Below are 18,304 nucleotides of genomic sequence, written 5' to 3'. Positions count from 1 at the left end.
GATGGTCAGTGCGTTACTTTGTTTCATAGATGGTCAGTGTGTTACTTTGTTTCATAGATGGTCAGTGCGTTACTTTGTTTCATAGATGGTCAGTGCGTTACTTTGTTTCATAGATGGTCAGTGCGTTACTTTGTTTCATAGATGGTCAGTGCCGTTACTTTGCTGCAGAGTAGGCTTTTGTTGACCCCTAGCCCCATCTTTGTATCTGGATTGAATATTCACTGTGAACAAAGTAGTAGACGCCACAATTCCAAACACCTGGCATAGCCCCTGTTCTTGTGGAATTGTAATAACAGCGAAAAGATGCAATATCCTGTTCTAATGGAACACAGAACCACAGAACGGGTTATATATATTTTGAAGGAGACAGACACGGATGCTATAAGATCCGAGAAGAACATCGGAGATGGGAGGGTGGGGGTGGGGAGGAAGGATATACTTTTGAGAAGGGAAAGGTCATGTGAGTTAGAAGACAGATTTTATCAGAGGTAATATTGTCAGGACTACCCTTAAGGGAGAAAGAGTAGGAGAGAGAGAGAGAAGAAAGTCAAGGCAGGACCAGATGATGTAAGCCCATAGCTGCTCTGCTGTGGGCTGGTAGATGGGAATGCAGCCATCCTTACTGGAAATGTCTCCATGAACACACAATCAGAGTGAACTAGAGCTTAGACCCCAGACTTTGATTTCCGTTACCATGTCAACATAAAAAAACACAACAAAAAAAACAAAAACAAAAGCAAAAAACAACACCCAGTAAACTCTTTTTTTTTTTTTTTTTTTTTTTTTTTTTTTTTTTTTTTTTTTTTTGGTTTTTCGAGACAGGGTTTCTCTGTGTAGCACTCCCTCCTCGGTAAAATTAGCCTGTCAGAGAGAACACCGTTGACATGCATTTCATTAGTAGCCCTATTGCTCAAGCCAAAGGGTACTCCTGCCNATCAGAGTGAACTAGAGCTTAGACCCCAGACTTTGATTTCCGTTACCATGTCAACATAAAAAAACACAACAAAAAAAACAAAAACAAAAGCAAAACACAACACCCAGTAAACTCCTTTTTTTTTTTTTTTTTTTTTTTTAATGTGAAATAAACTGTGCAATCTTGGTCCGTAAATAACTCCCTCCTCGGTAAAATTAGCCTGTCAGAGAGAACACCGTTGACATGCATTTCATTAGTAGCCCTATTGCTCAAGCCAAAGGGTACTCCTGCCTACAATGGGTACTACCTTTATTCCCATCAAGAGGAATAGTTATGGAGAACATGGCCTGCTGGTAAAGAAAAATAAGCAAAGAATTCCCTGATAGATAGTCGCCGAGATTTTACAAAAGGATTTTTGACAACGCAGTCCCACACCCGGGCAGGTGAGGGCATGCTGAGGTGCCCGGTCCGACACTTTTGGCTGATCTCTCTGGTACCATTTCTGGCCCAAGCCTTTCAAGGGTAAAGACAAGCTGTGTGCCCAGCCTGGCTGCTTCTCTGGGGGAATCCGTAGTTCCATCTTTTGTTTGCCCCTAATTTAATAGCATGCTCGCAAACTCAGAATGGATCAGAAATAAACAAATGAAGTCAGTGTTCTTGCTTTTCGAAAGCAAGAGGCTCTTTACTGTTGTTTCTCATTCTCTACGTGTTCCCTATAACTTTAGTGCACAGTGGCATGAATGTGCTCACATGCGCACATGCACACACAGACACGTGCGCGTGCACACACACACACACACACACACACACACATGCAGGAACACGTACACGCACATTCATCCCTATCACATTCCTACCAAATACATAAACAATGCAGATATAACTGTGGTAGAATTTAGTCTACAGTGCTGGTAATCCCCAAAACACACCACTCTGAAGCAGGAGGTTGCACAGTAATGAGACCCTGCCTGCCTCTGACATGAGAGCAGGCATGAAGCTAGTGTCAGCTGTGAAGAGCCACGCAGCACCTCTCTGTCACCTACCCCCCCCCCATTTGTATTCACAACTAGAGGTCTAGCTCTCAGTGGATATGAGGATCTGCTGCTTTTCTAGACCAGGTAGCTTAGTGCTCAGCACCTCTATTAGGTAACTAGCTCCAGTTCCCAGGGATCTGCATGCTCTCTTCTAGCCTCTGTGGGTGCTATACTCATATGCATAAACCTATATTACACACACACACACACACACACACACACACTCGCACACACTCGCACAGACAGACAGACAGAGTAAAAAATAAATTAGTATTGTGCTGAGGAAGGAGTAAAGCAAATTGGTATCCGTCCTGGCGAAATAATATTCTAGATCTGTAGGGTCAGAACACGCGCCTGTCCAAAGCACTATGTGCCCTCTAACATGGGTCATAATTAAACCTCTTAAGAAGAGGAGGCTCACGGGGAAACTGAGGCATAGACAGATTAAGCAGCTGACTCAAAGCCACAAGGAAAGGCCAGAAGGTGTGTGAATCTGAGAGAAAGCTGAGCGTTGTTGTGCCCCCATTGATATCACCACACCCCGTTTCTCCTAGTACCTTTACCACAGGTGTGAGAGGGGTGATAAGAGGCTCAAGAAATAGTAACACTGCTACGAGGACTGCTTTGACTTGTATTGGCTTAGTGACTAAGTTAGTGCTTACTTCCTGTTAATACAGTGAATGATTAGAGGGACCTGTGCTAACAGTCTCTCCCATAGGTAGGTAGGTAGATGAGTGGGGGATGGATGGATGGATGGATGAATGAACAGATGGATGGATGGATGGATGGATGCATGCATGCATTGATAGGTGATAGGTATCCAAGCGACCTGCAGAGTAGAAGTATAATTCATCCCTCTATTGAGATACCAAGCACTCTGCCGTCTGCCTGGGCTCTTGTTGTCATTTCCATTATTACATGCTTCTAGCTGCAGAATATTTTCCTAATGACTCTGCCGATCATGCTTTCGCTTGCTTATTACTATCAGATAATGCCTATCTGGTATAGGAGGTTCACCAAAGTTACCATAAGGAAGAGGGAAAGAAGCACCAGGCCCTCTGGGTGTGGACAGTCCCTTAAATGCTGAAGCGTGGAGTCAGGCTCCCTCTGAGACTTGCTGGGACACTGGTTATTGATAGAAAAATCAGCTTTGTTCTATCTGCTCAAAGGTGTTCCGTGGCTTCAGACGAACAACTAACAATAAAAGGAATTATTTTCATTGTGCCTGGTGATTTTAAAGGGTAGTTATATCTAAATGCTGTCTTCTCCATCTTTCCCTTCTGTGGCTAAGTGGATTTTCTCATTCATGGAGGGAGGCTCAAGCCTAGAGTAACAGGCGGGGAGTTAGTTAAACTGTTGTAAAACATATTTTCCTTAAGCCGAAATGCTCCTTTTAGGGACATTTAAAAAAAATTGTACTCCAAACTCCAGGTTATTTTTTGCTTATAATTCAGTAAAGACCAATACATAAGGGACACTAGAGGCCCTTTGTAGTAGAAACAGATTGTCACTGAACTTTGAAAATTCAATAGAAATTTGCTTTCATATCATAGAGATGTGTACACAAGGATGATTTTTGCCCTATTTGTTTCTGGAAATCAGTGGAACAGACCTTGTCTTTGTCATTTATTTTTTTTCTAAGAACAGTAATTGATCTTCTGAGACTGGACTGCTGGAATTTGCCTACCACTTATGCTAGCTTGTGGTGAGAAAGTTGGCCTGAGGGGTTAGAAAGCCAGGTCAAGGGCACTGGCAAGATGGGCGGAGCGTTCCTTTCACTTTCACCTTCCTTCTTCGGCAGCTGGCCAGCTGGAGTTTAGTTTCTCTCCTTTCCTCTGAACTGTACTCTAATTATTTTTCCCCCTACAGCCTCCTGGTGTGGAAACAAAGTCTTCACTTAGAGGATGGGTCTTTTAGATCTTTCTTGTTATATCGTGGGAACACATCCCTTTCCACCTTCTAGTTAGAATAAAAGAACTACCCCCCCCCCCCGAGCTATATTGAGGAAGCTAATATGTGTACGACGGTTTTACTATCTCCAAGGCCTCTAGACCCAGTAACCTCCTTTCCAGTGTTTACATCTGGACCCTGACGTGTCCGTGATATCAAGCCCTGAGACGCTGAGGCTTCAAGAGGTGAAATGTGTTGGCAAATTAGGCAGGCTTCTGTGGTTGCTCATACAGAATGAGGACCACAAACCCAGGGCTGTGATTGAAATGAGATGAGCTTGGGGGGTAGGGGAATAGCTCACTGGTTGAACACTGGCCTAACATGCATAAGGCCCTGGGTTCAAGTCCAGGTCACACAAATTCCTCTCTTAGGTCTAGTCTATAATAGGTGAGATATACTCCATTCTAACCACTAAGTTTGGTTATTCTTCCCCAAGAAGAGGCCTAACTTGGTTTTTATTTTGTTTTGTTTAGTTTGTTCGGGTTTTTTTGTTTTTTTTTTTTTTCACTTTGTGTGTCTGGTAACCATTTTAGGAGAAGTGCATATGGTTCTGGTTAATCTCTCTCTGGTTCCCACCACTTCTGTTCCCCACCGTCTCCCCACATATAGAGAATGGATTTTATTCATTCATTATGTTCTGGGAGACATTTCCAGTACTGACTCGGGATTAAAAGGGGCTTTTTTTTTTTTTTTTTTTTTTTTTTTTTTTTTTTTTTGCACTTATTGTTGAATTAATAATGTATAATTCTGGCTTTACCTACCTAATTTGCATATAGTTGTGTTGTATGTTGAACTACATGAAAAACCCTACAGGGAGAAAAGCTGTGCCCTGCTAAGAGTAACCTATCTTTCCTTTTGACTTGTTCAAATTGAGAAGCAGGGCCTGAAACCTGCACTTTTAATGACCACATACATACCCGGGCCTTGAAAGAGAAGAGTGTGGCTGGCTATACTTAGAAGTAAAATTTCTCAGAGTATCCAGATGGACATGGATTCAGAACAGGAGGCAGACTGTGGCCTTTGGAATTACAGGGCTGGGTGAAGTTAGACCAAGATGGAAATGACCAAGGAGCATAGCCTCGGACCTGAAAATTTGAAAGAAACTGGAGAGTCTGTCTTTTCTGACAGGCTTTGGGTCTCAGAGAAGACCTGCTTTGATCACCAAGGGCTTGGGAGCAGCCTGAACTTGCAGATGTTTTTATTTAATATGATGACTTGTATAAAATATCACTAATGGGTATTTCTGAATAATCAGAGAACCTTTAATTTATTTGTTTTTAAAGTCCTTTCACTTAAGATGCTTTTAAAGCTCACCTTTCTCCCTAGATTTGCTGAGAAAAGTTTCTCTTATGCTCCAAGTTCACATTTTATTTCAAAACTCACTGGCTTCACCCAGGAATTTGGAGTTGAACTGAGGCATCATGGTATTTTCAAGGGCAGTACAGATTGTTTCTCCTCGTGGAGGAAAAACAAACTCAGCTGCACGAGAAGGAAAAAATGAAAAATGGTTTTTTAGATGCTGGAACAGGAGCAAATATTCTTTAACAGCCACTTAGCATTACCAATCTCTCAGATTAGTTCAAGAGGCCCTGTAATGGTAGCTTGAAGTACAAACTAGTCAGTGATGCAATTGTCCAGGCCAAGCAACAGAATGAGAGTGAGCAGCTCAGCGGAGCGAGGCAGGGTTGACCAGGAGCGGAAGATGCTACCGTGAGAAAACGGGGATCGCTTGGGTCTGTCTGTAAAACCCTTACATCAGCTGTCTAATTGTGTCTAAAACAATCAGATTAGTTCTGAGCCAGCAATCCAGGTTCAGTTCACAAAGCCACAGTGAGTTCTAGGCTCAGCTAAGAAGGACCGTCTTTCTCGCACACACTCATGTGGTTGTTAGTAAGCTTCAGTTTCCGATGTGTTTTCTAAGGATCATCGGTGTCTCCCGTTCTCTTCGCCATCCTCTGTTGTGGGGTCTCTCCAGTGTGAATCTCACAATACGGAGCATTGTTTCACACACAGGAGAGTATTTCCAAGAAAGAGGTCAGCAGCTTTTACGGCATAATCACAGAGGTGAAGAGTCCTAACTTGTGCTGCGTTCTGTTCATGAGGCACAAGAAACTAAACCCAAGCAACCCTCAAGTGGATGGGATTACAGAAAGGAGATGGGGGTTCTGAGGGTGCCTAGTGGGAACATTAAGAACTACTGCAGAAGCTGCCTACACCACGCCTGATGCCAGTGCACTCTTGCTTTATCTCCATCGATAGATCAATAGTGACCTGAGGTGTGACTATCACGTTTGCAATATTAAATACTTATTATATCGCGTTTGCAATATTAAATACTTATTAAGTACTAACTAGGGGGCCAGGAATGCGGTGTCCCGAGTAGGTGCCACACTGATTAAATGCTGAGCCAAGCTTATTTGAGCACTAAAAGACCAAGGGAATGAGGCTCCTGGAAAGGTTGAACTGTGGGTCTCTGAGATTGTAGTAAGTGAAGTCCGGGCCCGCATGGTCACATCAGTATTGTATTCTAAAGATGGAGAAAGTAGAGGCTCCCACCTTGTATTCCATTATAGATCTTAGTGTTTTGGCTAGTACTTTCCAGGGCTGGGGCCTATGGAAGGCCCATAAAATAGTTCATAAAATAGGTCCGTAAGATGGGAGAATGCGAGGAGGTTTTCTTTGTTTCAATGATTCCTCTTTCCCTACTTCTAATTTCTCGACTCCAAATGTGCAAGGAACTCACAAAGTGCATCACGTATGGATATTCTTTGTGCGTAGATGTTTCAAAGGATTAAAGTCAGTAGCCAAATAGTATCACATGGGGTCAGTCCCGTTACTGTTAGAGATGAGTAACTAAGGAAGGGGAAACTGGACCCTTATTTTCCACTGTGTAGAAGTACATTTGGGATCTTTAATTCACAGAAGAAGTCACTCTATTCAGTAGCCAAGGAAGCTCATCTCCCTGTCTGTGCGCTGGTGAGATATTGCCTTAGTGTTCCTTGTGTGTCATCATGGGCTTCTATGTAGTTTCTTTGATATGCTCTGCAATAACTTGATGTCCTAGGTTTAATTTTCTTGGTAAAAGTCTGAAAAACCTCCATTAAACAAACAAAACCCCAAAACCCTTATAAAGGCAATTATACATTTGACACTGCTTTGAGCCTGCGCATCTTGAACTATCATATTGACATCAGTCATTTTCATGTGGTACAACAAGCTCACAGAGTTTGAAGAAGTAAGTTTATCTCAACTCAGATGAGTGGAATGGTAGTTCTCCCACCGCCTCTCATGACTAACGGGTAACCAGGGGCTTTATAAGGAACTGGTGTCACCTGCATGTACTGTATTTGTGGCGTGTGCACTTGCAGTGGAAGCCCATAGGGAAGCAAGGCCCTTTCCTGGATCAAACCAGAGTGCAAAAATATTGTGCTCTAAATAACACACTAGTTACAGCTAATGTCAGTAGGGGGAGTTTTCCCAACTTTGATTTAATGGGAGCCTGCGGCCAAGCCAGCTGTTAACAGTTCTTAACTGCCTGTCAGGGAGAACGGGATAGATGCAGAGGGCCAGAAGCATCTTTTCTCCGTATTCTGTCTCGAGAGTTCCAGCAGGTGTTGAATAGTGACAGTGGTGGTCCTTTAGTATCTCATGTCCTTTAGCTGTTGGATGTGTGAGTTCTGCAGGAGATTTGCATGGACCTGTAACTCCCGTAAATGAGGAAGTTCATGCAAGAAGTTTGGAGCTCCACTCTCGCCCCAAAATGAGCAATTTTTTTTCCCCTGAGTTCCTCATGAAGCATAACATGAAGGTAGAAGAGAGAGGAGGCATACGAAATGCCGGCTCTCTCTTTGTCACTTTCAGGATTCCTCAACTAATTTTAAGCCATGTGCATTTTGATTGATGTCAGCTGCTTTGCTGAACAAAGAAACCACTTGAAGCAGGGAAGAGAGTATGTGGCCTTCATTTCTGTGATTTTTTTTTTGTTGTTGTTGTTGTTGTTTCTAGAGAACATTAGTAAGCACATGTGGCTGTTGATGGTCTGACTGCCCTACAGGGTCCCTTTGACATTACTCGGCGTGTGTACCAAGTGGAGATAATCTTTAAAAGTAGGGAAAGTGTATGATCTTATCCTGAGAAGAAAGTCTCCTCCTCAGATGATTTATAACTTGAAACATGTTGTCGTGTCTTTATTAAACCTAACTTTATTAATTCCATCCTTCTCTGTGGAAAATTAAGAGAAGATAAACATGCCGATGTAGCACAGTGCTTTCTCAATAGCATATTGTGCTCACAACAGTGCTGTGGAGTCACTGGGCTCAGCCAGTCATATAGAAAGCACAGCCAAATTCTCGAGTAAAACCTCTAATTGAATTACCTGCGGAGCACTGACAGACAAGCTTTCAGGACAGACAAAGCTCTGCTCTCCCCAGCAGAAGTAGGTCAAGTTGAAGTCCGCCTTGTAACTGTCTGTTAGGGGTTTTGACAGCACTCTCACTGTGGGCTTTGCTGGGCTCTTTTTTTTTTTTCCTTGTGGTTGAGGAGCTGTTCCCAAAGCAAGCGAGTTCAGGCATTATCCCTCCCGATTTAGAGAAAATTGATAGCAGATCAAGTGAAAGGGGAGTGACTTTGAAATAGAAGTCCTAAGCATTTTTCTATAGATTACCACATTCCTGCATGAGTCTTCCTTCATTGTTTTGGGGAGAGAGAAAAAAAAAAAAAAAAAAAAAAGATGGGATATGAGAGTCACCTTTAGCTCAGTCTGGAAAGTATTGTTTGTTTTAACTTCCGGACAAGATGTAGACAAGTGTATATCCTGAAAAAGTATGAGTAGAGCATTTATTTGCATGTGTAAAACAAAGAGTAATGAGTTGTTATTCTCTCCCTTTCTTCTGCCCTCTCTCTTTGCCTTACCCACAGCCTCTGCAATCCCAGACAACGGAAGAAGGTCCTGTCTAAAGCTCAAAGTCTTTGTGAGACCAACAAGTAAGTTCTAGAAAGAGCTTCCCAGGGTCCCCCTCACTGCGCATGCTCCATCCTATGGTCTGGTTCACAGCGGTAAAAATTCTGTTCCATTCTGTTTTATCTATTCATTTGTTTTTGGTTTTTTTTTTTTACTGTCGAGACGTGTGTGGTACCTGTTTTGTATATCCACATCCATGTTTGAGTTTTCCATCATATTTTTTTCCCTCATTCCTCATGATGCTTTTTATTTCGTGTATCGAAGGACCCAGCAGTTGCTAACTTGTTGTTTCTCAGACTGTTGTCCATGCACACAGCAAACGGGAACGATACTGGCACATGGATACATGCCATGGATTGTTAAAAAAAAAAAAAAAAAGAAAGAAAGAAAAGAAAAGAAAAGAAAACAATCTCTACATTAATAAAAGGAAACGATAGAGAGAAAGAAAAAAAGAGGAAGTGGGAGTTTAAGGGTGTCTTCACTAACATATTTGGCTGTTATCTCTATTTTCGTTATAGATAGCTGTATGAAAACTATAGGTGTTCATGATCGTGTTTTCGATGTTAACGACAAAGTAGAAAATTCATTAGAACCAGCAGGTTAGTATGCTTAGAGAATCTCTTGTTAACCAACGCATCTCTCTCCGATGCTTTAGTCCTGGTTTTCCTTTCTTCCTCTCTGCATGCGTGCATGCTCCCGTTGTTTCTGCTTCCGCCCATTGCTAGCCGCTTGCTAATATTACTTATCTTCTATCTCATTCCTCCAGTATTTTTGTGTAGTGCATGCTAGATAGAGTACCACTTTTCTTTCTTGGACATGGGTCCCGTTGGAAGCAGTTATTCTAATCTAGAAGCCCTACCAGAATACTAAAATCCCACTGCCTTCTACCACAACCTCATGTGTGTCAATGGATCACAGTACATATAAAGCCAGTTTTCATACAAGACAGAAAACTGTACATGTTTATGAAACTTTCTTCCTTTTTCTTAAAACAATATCCAAATCCATGGATAAAAGCAGTAAAATTACTGCACAAAATAGCGACTGATTCCACGACATCTTTAGCTTTCTCTCATGCATCAATGAAACTGACCTAAAATGTGTATTTCACTTCAGTATTATTTATCCTGTTGTTGATAGCAGTTGATCTGGAGACATGCAATCCTGTAGCCACCACAATTAGATGCAGGAGCTCCTGGGGTCAGGAGTAATTCTTGAGTACTCAGACAAAACACACTTTAAAGATAATTATTTTTTTCATGCCACTGACACGCAGAGTCAAACTTCCTCATCAGGGTAAAAAAGTAAAGGCCCCAAGCATATTCATTTTACTCTGTGAGTTCGAGGCCAGCCTGGTCTACAACGTGAGTTCCGGGACAACCAGGGCTATACACAGAGAAACCCTGTCTCAAGAAAAAAAAAAAATCATTTAACCACTTAGAGTGTAGTGGATGGTGTAGACTGGGAGAAGCTGTTCATTTGCTTATGAATTTATCCTGGCTTTTGAATGCAAACAAACCCATTCTGATGGGTGGCAGGCCAGTTTGTAGACGCTCCTGTCTTCCTTTCTACCATCCACCTATGTAGATCTTAACAGTTTTCTTTATCCATCTCCCATGACCATCTTAGAGACCATCTACAGAGAAAATTATTTCCTCTTCACCAAGAGATGTAAGTCCCCTTATGGATATGATAAGGTCTCTGTGTTGTTTGTCTGTTTGTTTAGTTTTGTAGTAGGGCTTTTCTTTGTTATAGTTCTAGAGACTAAAGGGGTTTTCAGTCCACTTTATCCTCTGAGTTTTGTTATAGGGATAACAGTCAATGAGCCTTAGGGACACTTAGCCTGAGTAAGTGCTATGCCTCGGGACATGCAATAGCTTTAGTGCTGTGGCTGCCAGGAAGAGTCAGGCCTTCCCCCACACACTCTAGTCGGTTTCTAAGGCAGGCGCCTCACCCAGAGCATAAATGAGAGGTGTGTACAATGAGCTTTGGAGGCCTTAATGTCTCCCCAGGGATCAGTTAGCCGCTTTAGATAGGAGGAAGAAGTGAGTGCTGATAGGAGACATTTTAATTGTGTCCTGAAAAACCAGAAGCATTACTGTGACTTTTCAAGGGACCAGACTTCAAGCTTGAGGACATGACCACCATAGGGACAAGTTAAACAGGAGCTCTGTCAAGCTACAGAATCTGCATTCCTCTTCCCATGGCCAAGGAAACCTGCCCAGGCTACTCCGCTTGTCAGAACTGATACCCTTGGCTCTCACTGTCAGGGTAACAATAACAGCCTCTCCCCCCTCCTAGGGGGGTAGGTGTTCAGAGACAGCACTGACCTGTCTTAGCTTAGCGACTAAGTCATGAGTAGAATGACCAGCAGGTTAGGCCTGTTATAAAGTTGCCCAGGACTATAATTTTGAGAAGAATTTCTCATAATCTCATTTTGCAGGGAAAGTCAGTTGTTGCCTCACTAGCAAGTTGGAGCCTCTCTAGAGACCTGAGAGATTTCATGCTTTTTGTTTGTTTGTTTGTTTTCTCTTTCCTTCCTTCCTTTTCTCTCTTTTCTTCCTTCTTTCCATCCTTTCTTTTCTCTTTCCTTCCTTCCTTTTCTCTCTTTCCGTACTTTCTTTGCTCTCTTTCCTTCCTTCTTTCCTTTTCTCTTTCCTTCCTTCCTTCTTTCCTTCCTTCCTTTTCTCTCCTTCCTTTCGTTGCTCTTTCCTTCCTTCCTTCTTTCCTTTTCTCTCTTTCCTTCCTTCTTTCCTTCCTGTTCTCTCCTTCCTTCTTTCCTTCCTTCCTTCCTTCCTCCCTCCATCTCTCCCTCCTTTCCTTCCTTCCTTTATCTCTCTTTCCTTCCTTCCTTTTTCTCTCCTTCCTTCCTTCCTTTCTTCCTTTCTTCCTCCATCTCTCCCTCCTTTCCTTCCTTCCTTTTACTCTCCTTCCTTCCTTCCTTCCTTCCTTCCTTCCTTCCTTCCTTTCTCTCTCTCTCTCTCTCTCTCTCTCTCTCTCTCTCTCTCTCTCTCTCTCTCATTTATGTGTATGGTGTGATGAAGAAGCATACCAAGGACTGTTCTGTTGCTAAGAAAAGCTCCTTTGAATTCAACTAATGATAAACACAAACGTTAAGAAGCTCTCACACATGAGCATGTGTCAGTGTCTCCTAAGAAAGAAGTTCTTCCTCATACAGAACTTTTCATTCACAGTGGCCCCAAATCCATGACCATATAACTAACTGATAGAAGTTTGGCAGCATGTAGTTTAGTAAATGTGTATTTGTGTGTTTGCCTGTGTTTAAGAGACTGTTGGCAAGCATCCTCAATAACATGGGGGGGGGGATCTGAGTCACTTTACCTGGTAATATGAATATGTTAACAGATTTGAGTGTTTCTCTTTATTTTCTAGAAAATTCTGTCAGTCACACTTGCTGTTCTTTCACCACTCTGTTGACTGTTTCAATTAACAGTGGTCTCCTTTAGCCAGCTCTCTATGTACACACAGGCTTTAGGGATTCCACCAGCACTAGATGTACACACAGGCTTTAGGGACCCGGCAAGCCTGAAAGGTTCTACTGCATGTTCTCAGCAATGTGTTCTAATTCACCTGTCTGTGGAATGCATTTGTCTTTATTGTTTGCTTGCACACTCTGCCTGCCAGTTTCCTACCTTCAGGGATGCAGGATGATCTCAGGGCAGACATATGCCACATTACATGCTCCAAAATGTCATTAGTGTTCTCAGTTAACCACTGAAACCCCTGTGTGGCGGAATCCTGTAACTAAGAGGCAAGACTCCATTTGGCTTCTAAAGAGGAACATTTTCTTCTGCCAAGCCACACTCACTATTACAAGTATTAATAATCTCTCATATGTAGGTTTAATTTTGATTAGGATAGATTTTCCCCCCCCTTAGGAGTTTCAACTTAGAATTCTGAAATTTCCTCCCCAGTTATCCAAATGGTAGCCAGTTTCTTATTCAGTATCAGGGGTAAGGGGTGTGGGTGACGATGGTGATGAATAGAGTTCCCCATCAAGGACCTATTTTAATCAGAGCATACCTTGCAGAATCCCGACTCATGAACATCATATTGTAGGATCAAGAGCATGCAGTGGGTTTTCTCACTTGAGGGAAACACAGGGGAGTATGATTCTCCCCAGTAAGAAAACATACCCTTATTATGGTGTGTGTGGTAGGTGAATGTATTTGAGGCTAAAGTAATATCGGACAACGCAGCTCTCAGAAATGCTAATTCCAAACATGATCTGTGACACAAGGTTTGAAAGGGTCCACTCAAACTTAACGCTTCACTTAGAACAAAGATTCAGTTATTCCCCAAAGTCCCTTCACTGTGCCTTGAGCTGAGTGACCCTGGGACAATGGATAGCCCTCGCTGAGCCACTGCGAGGGGCGCAGAAGCGGTGAAGTCCTGCCCTGCATGCCTGCCCAGGCTGCAGAAGTGTAGCTTGAGTATCTTCTTAACAGTACATTTCCAAGCCTCGCAAGGAGAAAGACTGAGTGGTGTATTATTGCAAAAAGGGTGGAGAAGAACCCCAGTAGGTGGTGTAATTTCAGGTGTATAAATATAAGTGATGTTTCAAAATGAGCTGTGGAATCCTCAGGGTTTATGGTTCTTTCATAATTAAGCCTGAAGTGCTCCGTTGTTTTGATTGACACCATATTGGTGCTCTTAAGAATGTGATTTGGATTTTAATTTCAGGGCTATTAGGGGCCTTTACTTCTGCCTCCTGTTAACTACAGATTTAATTAATGCATTACCAAGGCTGAAAAAGGAGCAGAGAAAGGATGAGGGCCCGCACGTACTCACTCGGCTACGCTGGGTGGGATTTACCTTCCTATTCTTGCTTCCTAACCTTTTCTAGTCTCCTAAGCTAAAAGCAATCTCTCCGGGTTTGTTCACATCCAGGAAAGGAGAACAGATTAAACAAAGGGCCGCAGGGGCTCCTCCACCAGGACCCACTGAAATGATAAGGTCCTTCTGGGGCGGAAGACTTTAATTCTGAGAAGGCATGTTTCTGAGTTCACATGGGATGTGAAGGGGAAGGGCAGAAACTTCCAGAGAGTGTGAGCCAAAAAAGAGTTCCCTTTAGGACATATAATAGAGAATATTACTCTTCCGCAATAAGGAAACATACCCTTATTATGACATGTATGGTAGGTGAATATACATGAGGTTAAAGTAATAGACAGTCTATTAAGAGGCACAAAATAGGTCACTGAAGGATGTCAGGGATTATCTTGTGGGGTCTACATAATTGAGAACAAGTAGTAGAGTCTCACTTGTTACTGCTCTCTCTGTTCACCAGTCAGCAAATCCCAAGTAGCAATTCTTGTCTTCCCACGGGAAGTCCCCCTGATGGCGAAATGAAATCTGCTCAGAGGCCAACTGTCAGCTCCAGAAACATGTCCAGAGGTCATCTGGGCTAAAAAGCATAAGCTAGGCCAGATGGGAGGAAGGAGATGGGCCACATTAGAGAATCGTACGGCTCATGGGCAGGCCTCCAATCCATCTTTGGGCACTAATTACTGCAAAGTTCCCATTTCAAAGTTAAGCCTGTTAATCATGCAGATCAGGGAGGCGATCCAGAGTCAGAGGCAGCCTCGTAGAACACTTTATAGCTAAATAAAAGAAGCTTAACTCACTTAATCCATTTTATTTAGAGGAAAATTTGCATCCACACTGATAATTTATGTGCCAAGCCTCCTCCTGATAAAAATAAGAATAGTCAAGTTCAAGTAATTTAATCTGGGAGATGCAGGGCCTGTAATGGAAATAGTACCATAATTGATTCCTAATTGTAGGCAGCCCAGTGGGTATGGGATTTCTGAAGTTTCCTGGGTATTATATATAGTTTATTTAAAATACTGTTGTTGTCTTGGCATTTAATTTTTTTTTCACATTTGAAAATACACATAACCACCAAACAAGCAAACATTCAACACTAATCCTGTGAAATGCCTAAAAGAAAGAATGAGCAGCTTGGTCTGGTTAACCACTAATATGCCCACATAACTCTTCCCCTTCCCTTCCAGCCTGTTACTTCCGCCCACAGTAACTTCAGGCTTAAAGGTGCTTTCCCCAGTTTGTGCAAAGTACATCTGACCAGTAGCCAATCTGAGTAGCTTCTGCAGTGAATATTACACTGTATGCACAGTTTCCCCCTCAGTTTCATGGCAGAGTATAAATATTGTGAAGGAAGTCCAATTTCCCTTGCCTCTCCTTTGTTTGCTGTAAATAATGAGTGATTATGCAGACATGAAAGTCAATGGTGGCACAGGGTTCATTACCCTACTTTGCAGAGGGTGGCGAGGTCTGTTAACAGCAGGCTGCTGCAGGAGAGTTATTAAGGATGTGAAATCTCATTGGAATGTGTGCTTTCTATTTGAACAGATGACACCGTACATGAGTCAGCCGAGCCATCCCGCGGTGAGAACGCGGCACAGACACCAAGGATACCCAGCCGCCTTTTGGCAATCCTACTGTTCCTCCTGGCGATGCTTTTGACATTATAGCACAGTCTCCTCCCGTCACCTGTCACAGAAAACGTCAGGGTCTTGGAACACCAGAGATCCACCTAACTGCTCATCCCAAGAAGGGACTTGTTATTGGTTTTTGGCAGATGTCAGATTTTTGTTTTCTTTCCTCCAGCCTGATTTCTAAGCAACAACTTGGGGTTGTTGGGGGGTAAACTAGTTGCTGCCTCCTTCACCCCACCCTACCCTTAGCCCTTGCCCCTGACTCCTCTCACCCCCTTCCCAATTAAATGGAGTCCAGATAAAAATGCCAGGTTGTCAGAGTGACAGCCGCAGGTCTCGGCCTCCTGTGCATTTTCTAGAGCTCACCTCCTTAGGCTCAGGGTGTCGACCATATGCACACAAGAAAGAATGGCGGCAGATGCTGCCTATAATGTCCAGGCCTGAGAGGGGGTGCCTTCTCCTCTACCATACTTATGCCTTCACGGTCAGGACAGTAAGGGGATTGTGTGGAGCATGGTGTTGGTCTGTCGGGTCCAGAGGGGGCAGAGTTAAGAATAGGCATACTGTTATCCCACATCCTCTAGGAGTGTGGAAGTGAGCAGGCTTCTCAAAGGTTCAGATACTAGTTTTTATTTCATCAAATGGGACTGTCTTAAAGCTTTTTTTTTTTTTTTTCTTTTTTTTTCTTTTTGGCCAGCCAAACTTGGGCTGTGATGAAGAAGCCTCTTCTTCCGGGAGGAGGGTTGGATGCAGGGATGCTAATACAGAGGATGCAGGGATGCTAATACAGAGGAAGTGTGGATACTGAGAAAACCATCTGTTGCTGGAGGTGTGAGTGCCTCTAACTTTATAGTGACCGGGCAGTGCACCTGAGGCTTGCTTTCTTTCTTTCTTTCTTTCTTTCTTTCTTTCTTTCTTTCTTTCTTTCTTTCTTTCTTTCTTTCTTTCTTTTTCTTTTCTTTTCTTTTCTTTTTTCTTTTTTTTTTTCTTTTGACTACAGTTCACCATGGTGCTACAACTTTTTTTTTTCTTTTTAGGACTTCAAAGAGGCATTTTTATGAATAAAGTGACCTTCCCCAAGGCTGCCAAGCCAGGGTTGATGAGTAGAGAGTGGAATAGCTTTGGCTACTCCTCTGGGGACAATATGTACAAGGAAAGAGAGTCTGGCCAGAGGAGATGCGATTTGGCTTTGCTGGAGCTCCAGTGTGCTGTGGCCTTTCCCCAATTCCCACCCCGATACCCACGTTCTGCTCCTTGCTCCGTGACCACCACAGGGGACTCAGACATAGACCCCTATCATCAGGAGAGTCAGTCAGCACTACTTGGGAGGGCTAAAGGGAAATTTGGAATACAAGTTCCAAAGTTTGGAATAAGAAATTCAAGTGTTGATGTTCTATCCTTTCCCTTTCTGACACAGCCTAAAGCGTAGGGGGAACACGTGTTTATCTGTGGGAGATAAACAAGATGGAGTCCCAAAGACTTTGACAAAATATTTTTTTAAAAAAATCCACTAGAATAGAAAATACATTATTTAGATATACTTTATGCTGAGAGTGAGTATATATGCTTGTCCTATTTAAACTTGTGAGAAAAAGTGGTATCCCTTGGTACATTTAGAAACACAGGGGGTTATCTTGTTTCATAGTAGGGTTTGGGGCAGAAGAATGAACACGGGATGACCCTGTTTAAAGAAACTTAGCATGGCCGAGGGGTTGGTTCCAGCTGATTGCCAGGAAACACAAGCTGTGGGGGGTCTCCTGATGGGGTGTCAGGAGCTTTAAATCCCAAAGCCAAAAGTGAGACAGGGAATAGTGTCAGACCAATGGAAAGGTGATGTAGCCTATTTTTGCTATTGCACGACATCAATAGAAACCATGCCTTTGTAAGCAAGCAAGTCAGTAAATGCAATGATCATGTAATGTGGAAAATTGAAAGCATTCCAGTTTAAAAAAAATATGGAATTTTTTATATATTCGTTTTTAAGATGTATATGTTAAAAAAAAAAAAAAGAGTTCACAATATAGATGGACTTCACGGATCGGAAATTGCTTAGAATTGTGAGTGGTTTCAAATTAGAAAAATATGTGAGTGGAAGGCAGCTGTGAACGAACTGTGCCCTAGAGAGTTGTACACATGTTGGAATGTAAGCTGGGCTAACTTACCTGGTCCCTTTGGAGTGGAGGCAACTGGAGTCTGCTCTCACCTGAACCATGTGACCGGAGTCACCAGCCTCAAAGATATAGTTAGTCCTCTCCCCTCTTCTCCCAACATCTGAGACTTCTTTGGAGTAACAGAGTCTCATCACAGAAGGCACCACCATTTCCCCTGAAACAGATTCTTCAAAGCATTGGATTCCTTTGCCTTTATTTATGCGCTCGACACTCTCAGTGATATCCAGATATATTCTTTTTATTAATAGTTACAAGGTTTGTGGGTTAGTGGGATTTCAGTAAAGGGACAAAGAAAAAAAAAAAATCCCTTCTAAGATGGATCAATAGAACCAAGATAATACTGCATGTACTCCAGTCAAGGACACCAAGTGATCCTATGGTAATTCCAGTTAGTCCTAACGACATTAGTGGTTCTAATGTCATTGTAGAAATGGTGAGTTCTGTGATTCTAGCATTTGTCTCTAACCAATGATGAATTCCTCATGGCCCTCTCTGCCATTGTCTTTCATTCCCCACTGTGCAATTAGACCCTTTTACTTCACTGCCATGCCACCAATGATTAAGTTAAAAAAGAAAAAGAAAAAGAAAAAAGAAAAACTATCCACGCCAGTAGACAATATGCTTTTTTACCTGTGACATAATCTTAGCTAATATGCTTGTGCAGAGTTTTCAAGACAATTGGTGTCAGACGGTTTTTATCTTGTCCAAAAAAAAAAAAAAAAAAAAAAATTGCGCTGGTGGCTTTTTGTGGTGGTGTTACAATCCTCTGTGGGCTTGGGATGTCGGTGCAACTT

At 42.5% G+C, this 18,304-nt stretch overlaps 1 protein-coding gene across 2 annotated transcripts in view; it reads left to right on the top strand.

Moving 5' to 3' along the window:
• The window catches only part of Efna5 (ephrin A5), a 285,965-nt gene extending 269,766 nt beyond the window's left edge, over window positions 1–16,199 (top strand). Inside the window, exons 3-5 of one of the 2 annotated variants that reach the window (XM_021217831.2) lie at window positions 8,815–8,880; window positions 9,376–9,456; window positions 15,254–16,199. In XM_021217831.2, the coding sequence (XP_021073490.1) occupies window positions 8,815–8,880; window positions 9,376–9,456; window positions 15,254–15,375 (269 nt within the window). In that variant the 3' untranslated portion in view covers window positions 15,376–16,199. The remainder of the gene's footprint in view (window positions 1–8,814; window positions 8,881–9,375; window positions 9,457–15,253) is intronic. The other variant, XM_021217832.2, reaches the window with a different exon arrangement.
• Window positions 16,200–18,304: the final 2,105 nt, after the last annotated feature.

Source organism: Mus pahari, chromosome 18 (assembly GCF_900095145.1).
Source record: "Mus pahari chromosome 18, PAHARI_EIJ_v1.1, whole genome shotgun sequence".
Taxonomy (NCBI): domain Eukaryota; kingdom Metazoa; phylum Chordata; class Mammalia; order Rodentia; family Muridae; genus Mus; species Mus pahari.
Note: the sequence above shows the minus strand (reverse complement) of the source record. Positions and strands in the feature narration are given on the sequence as shown.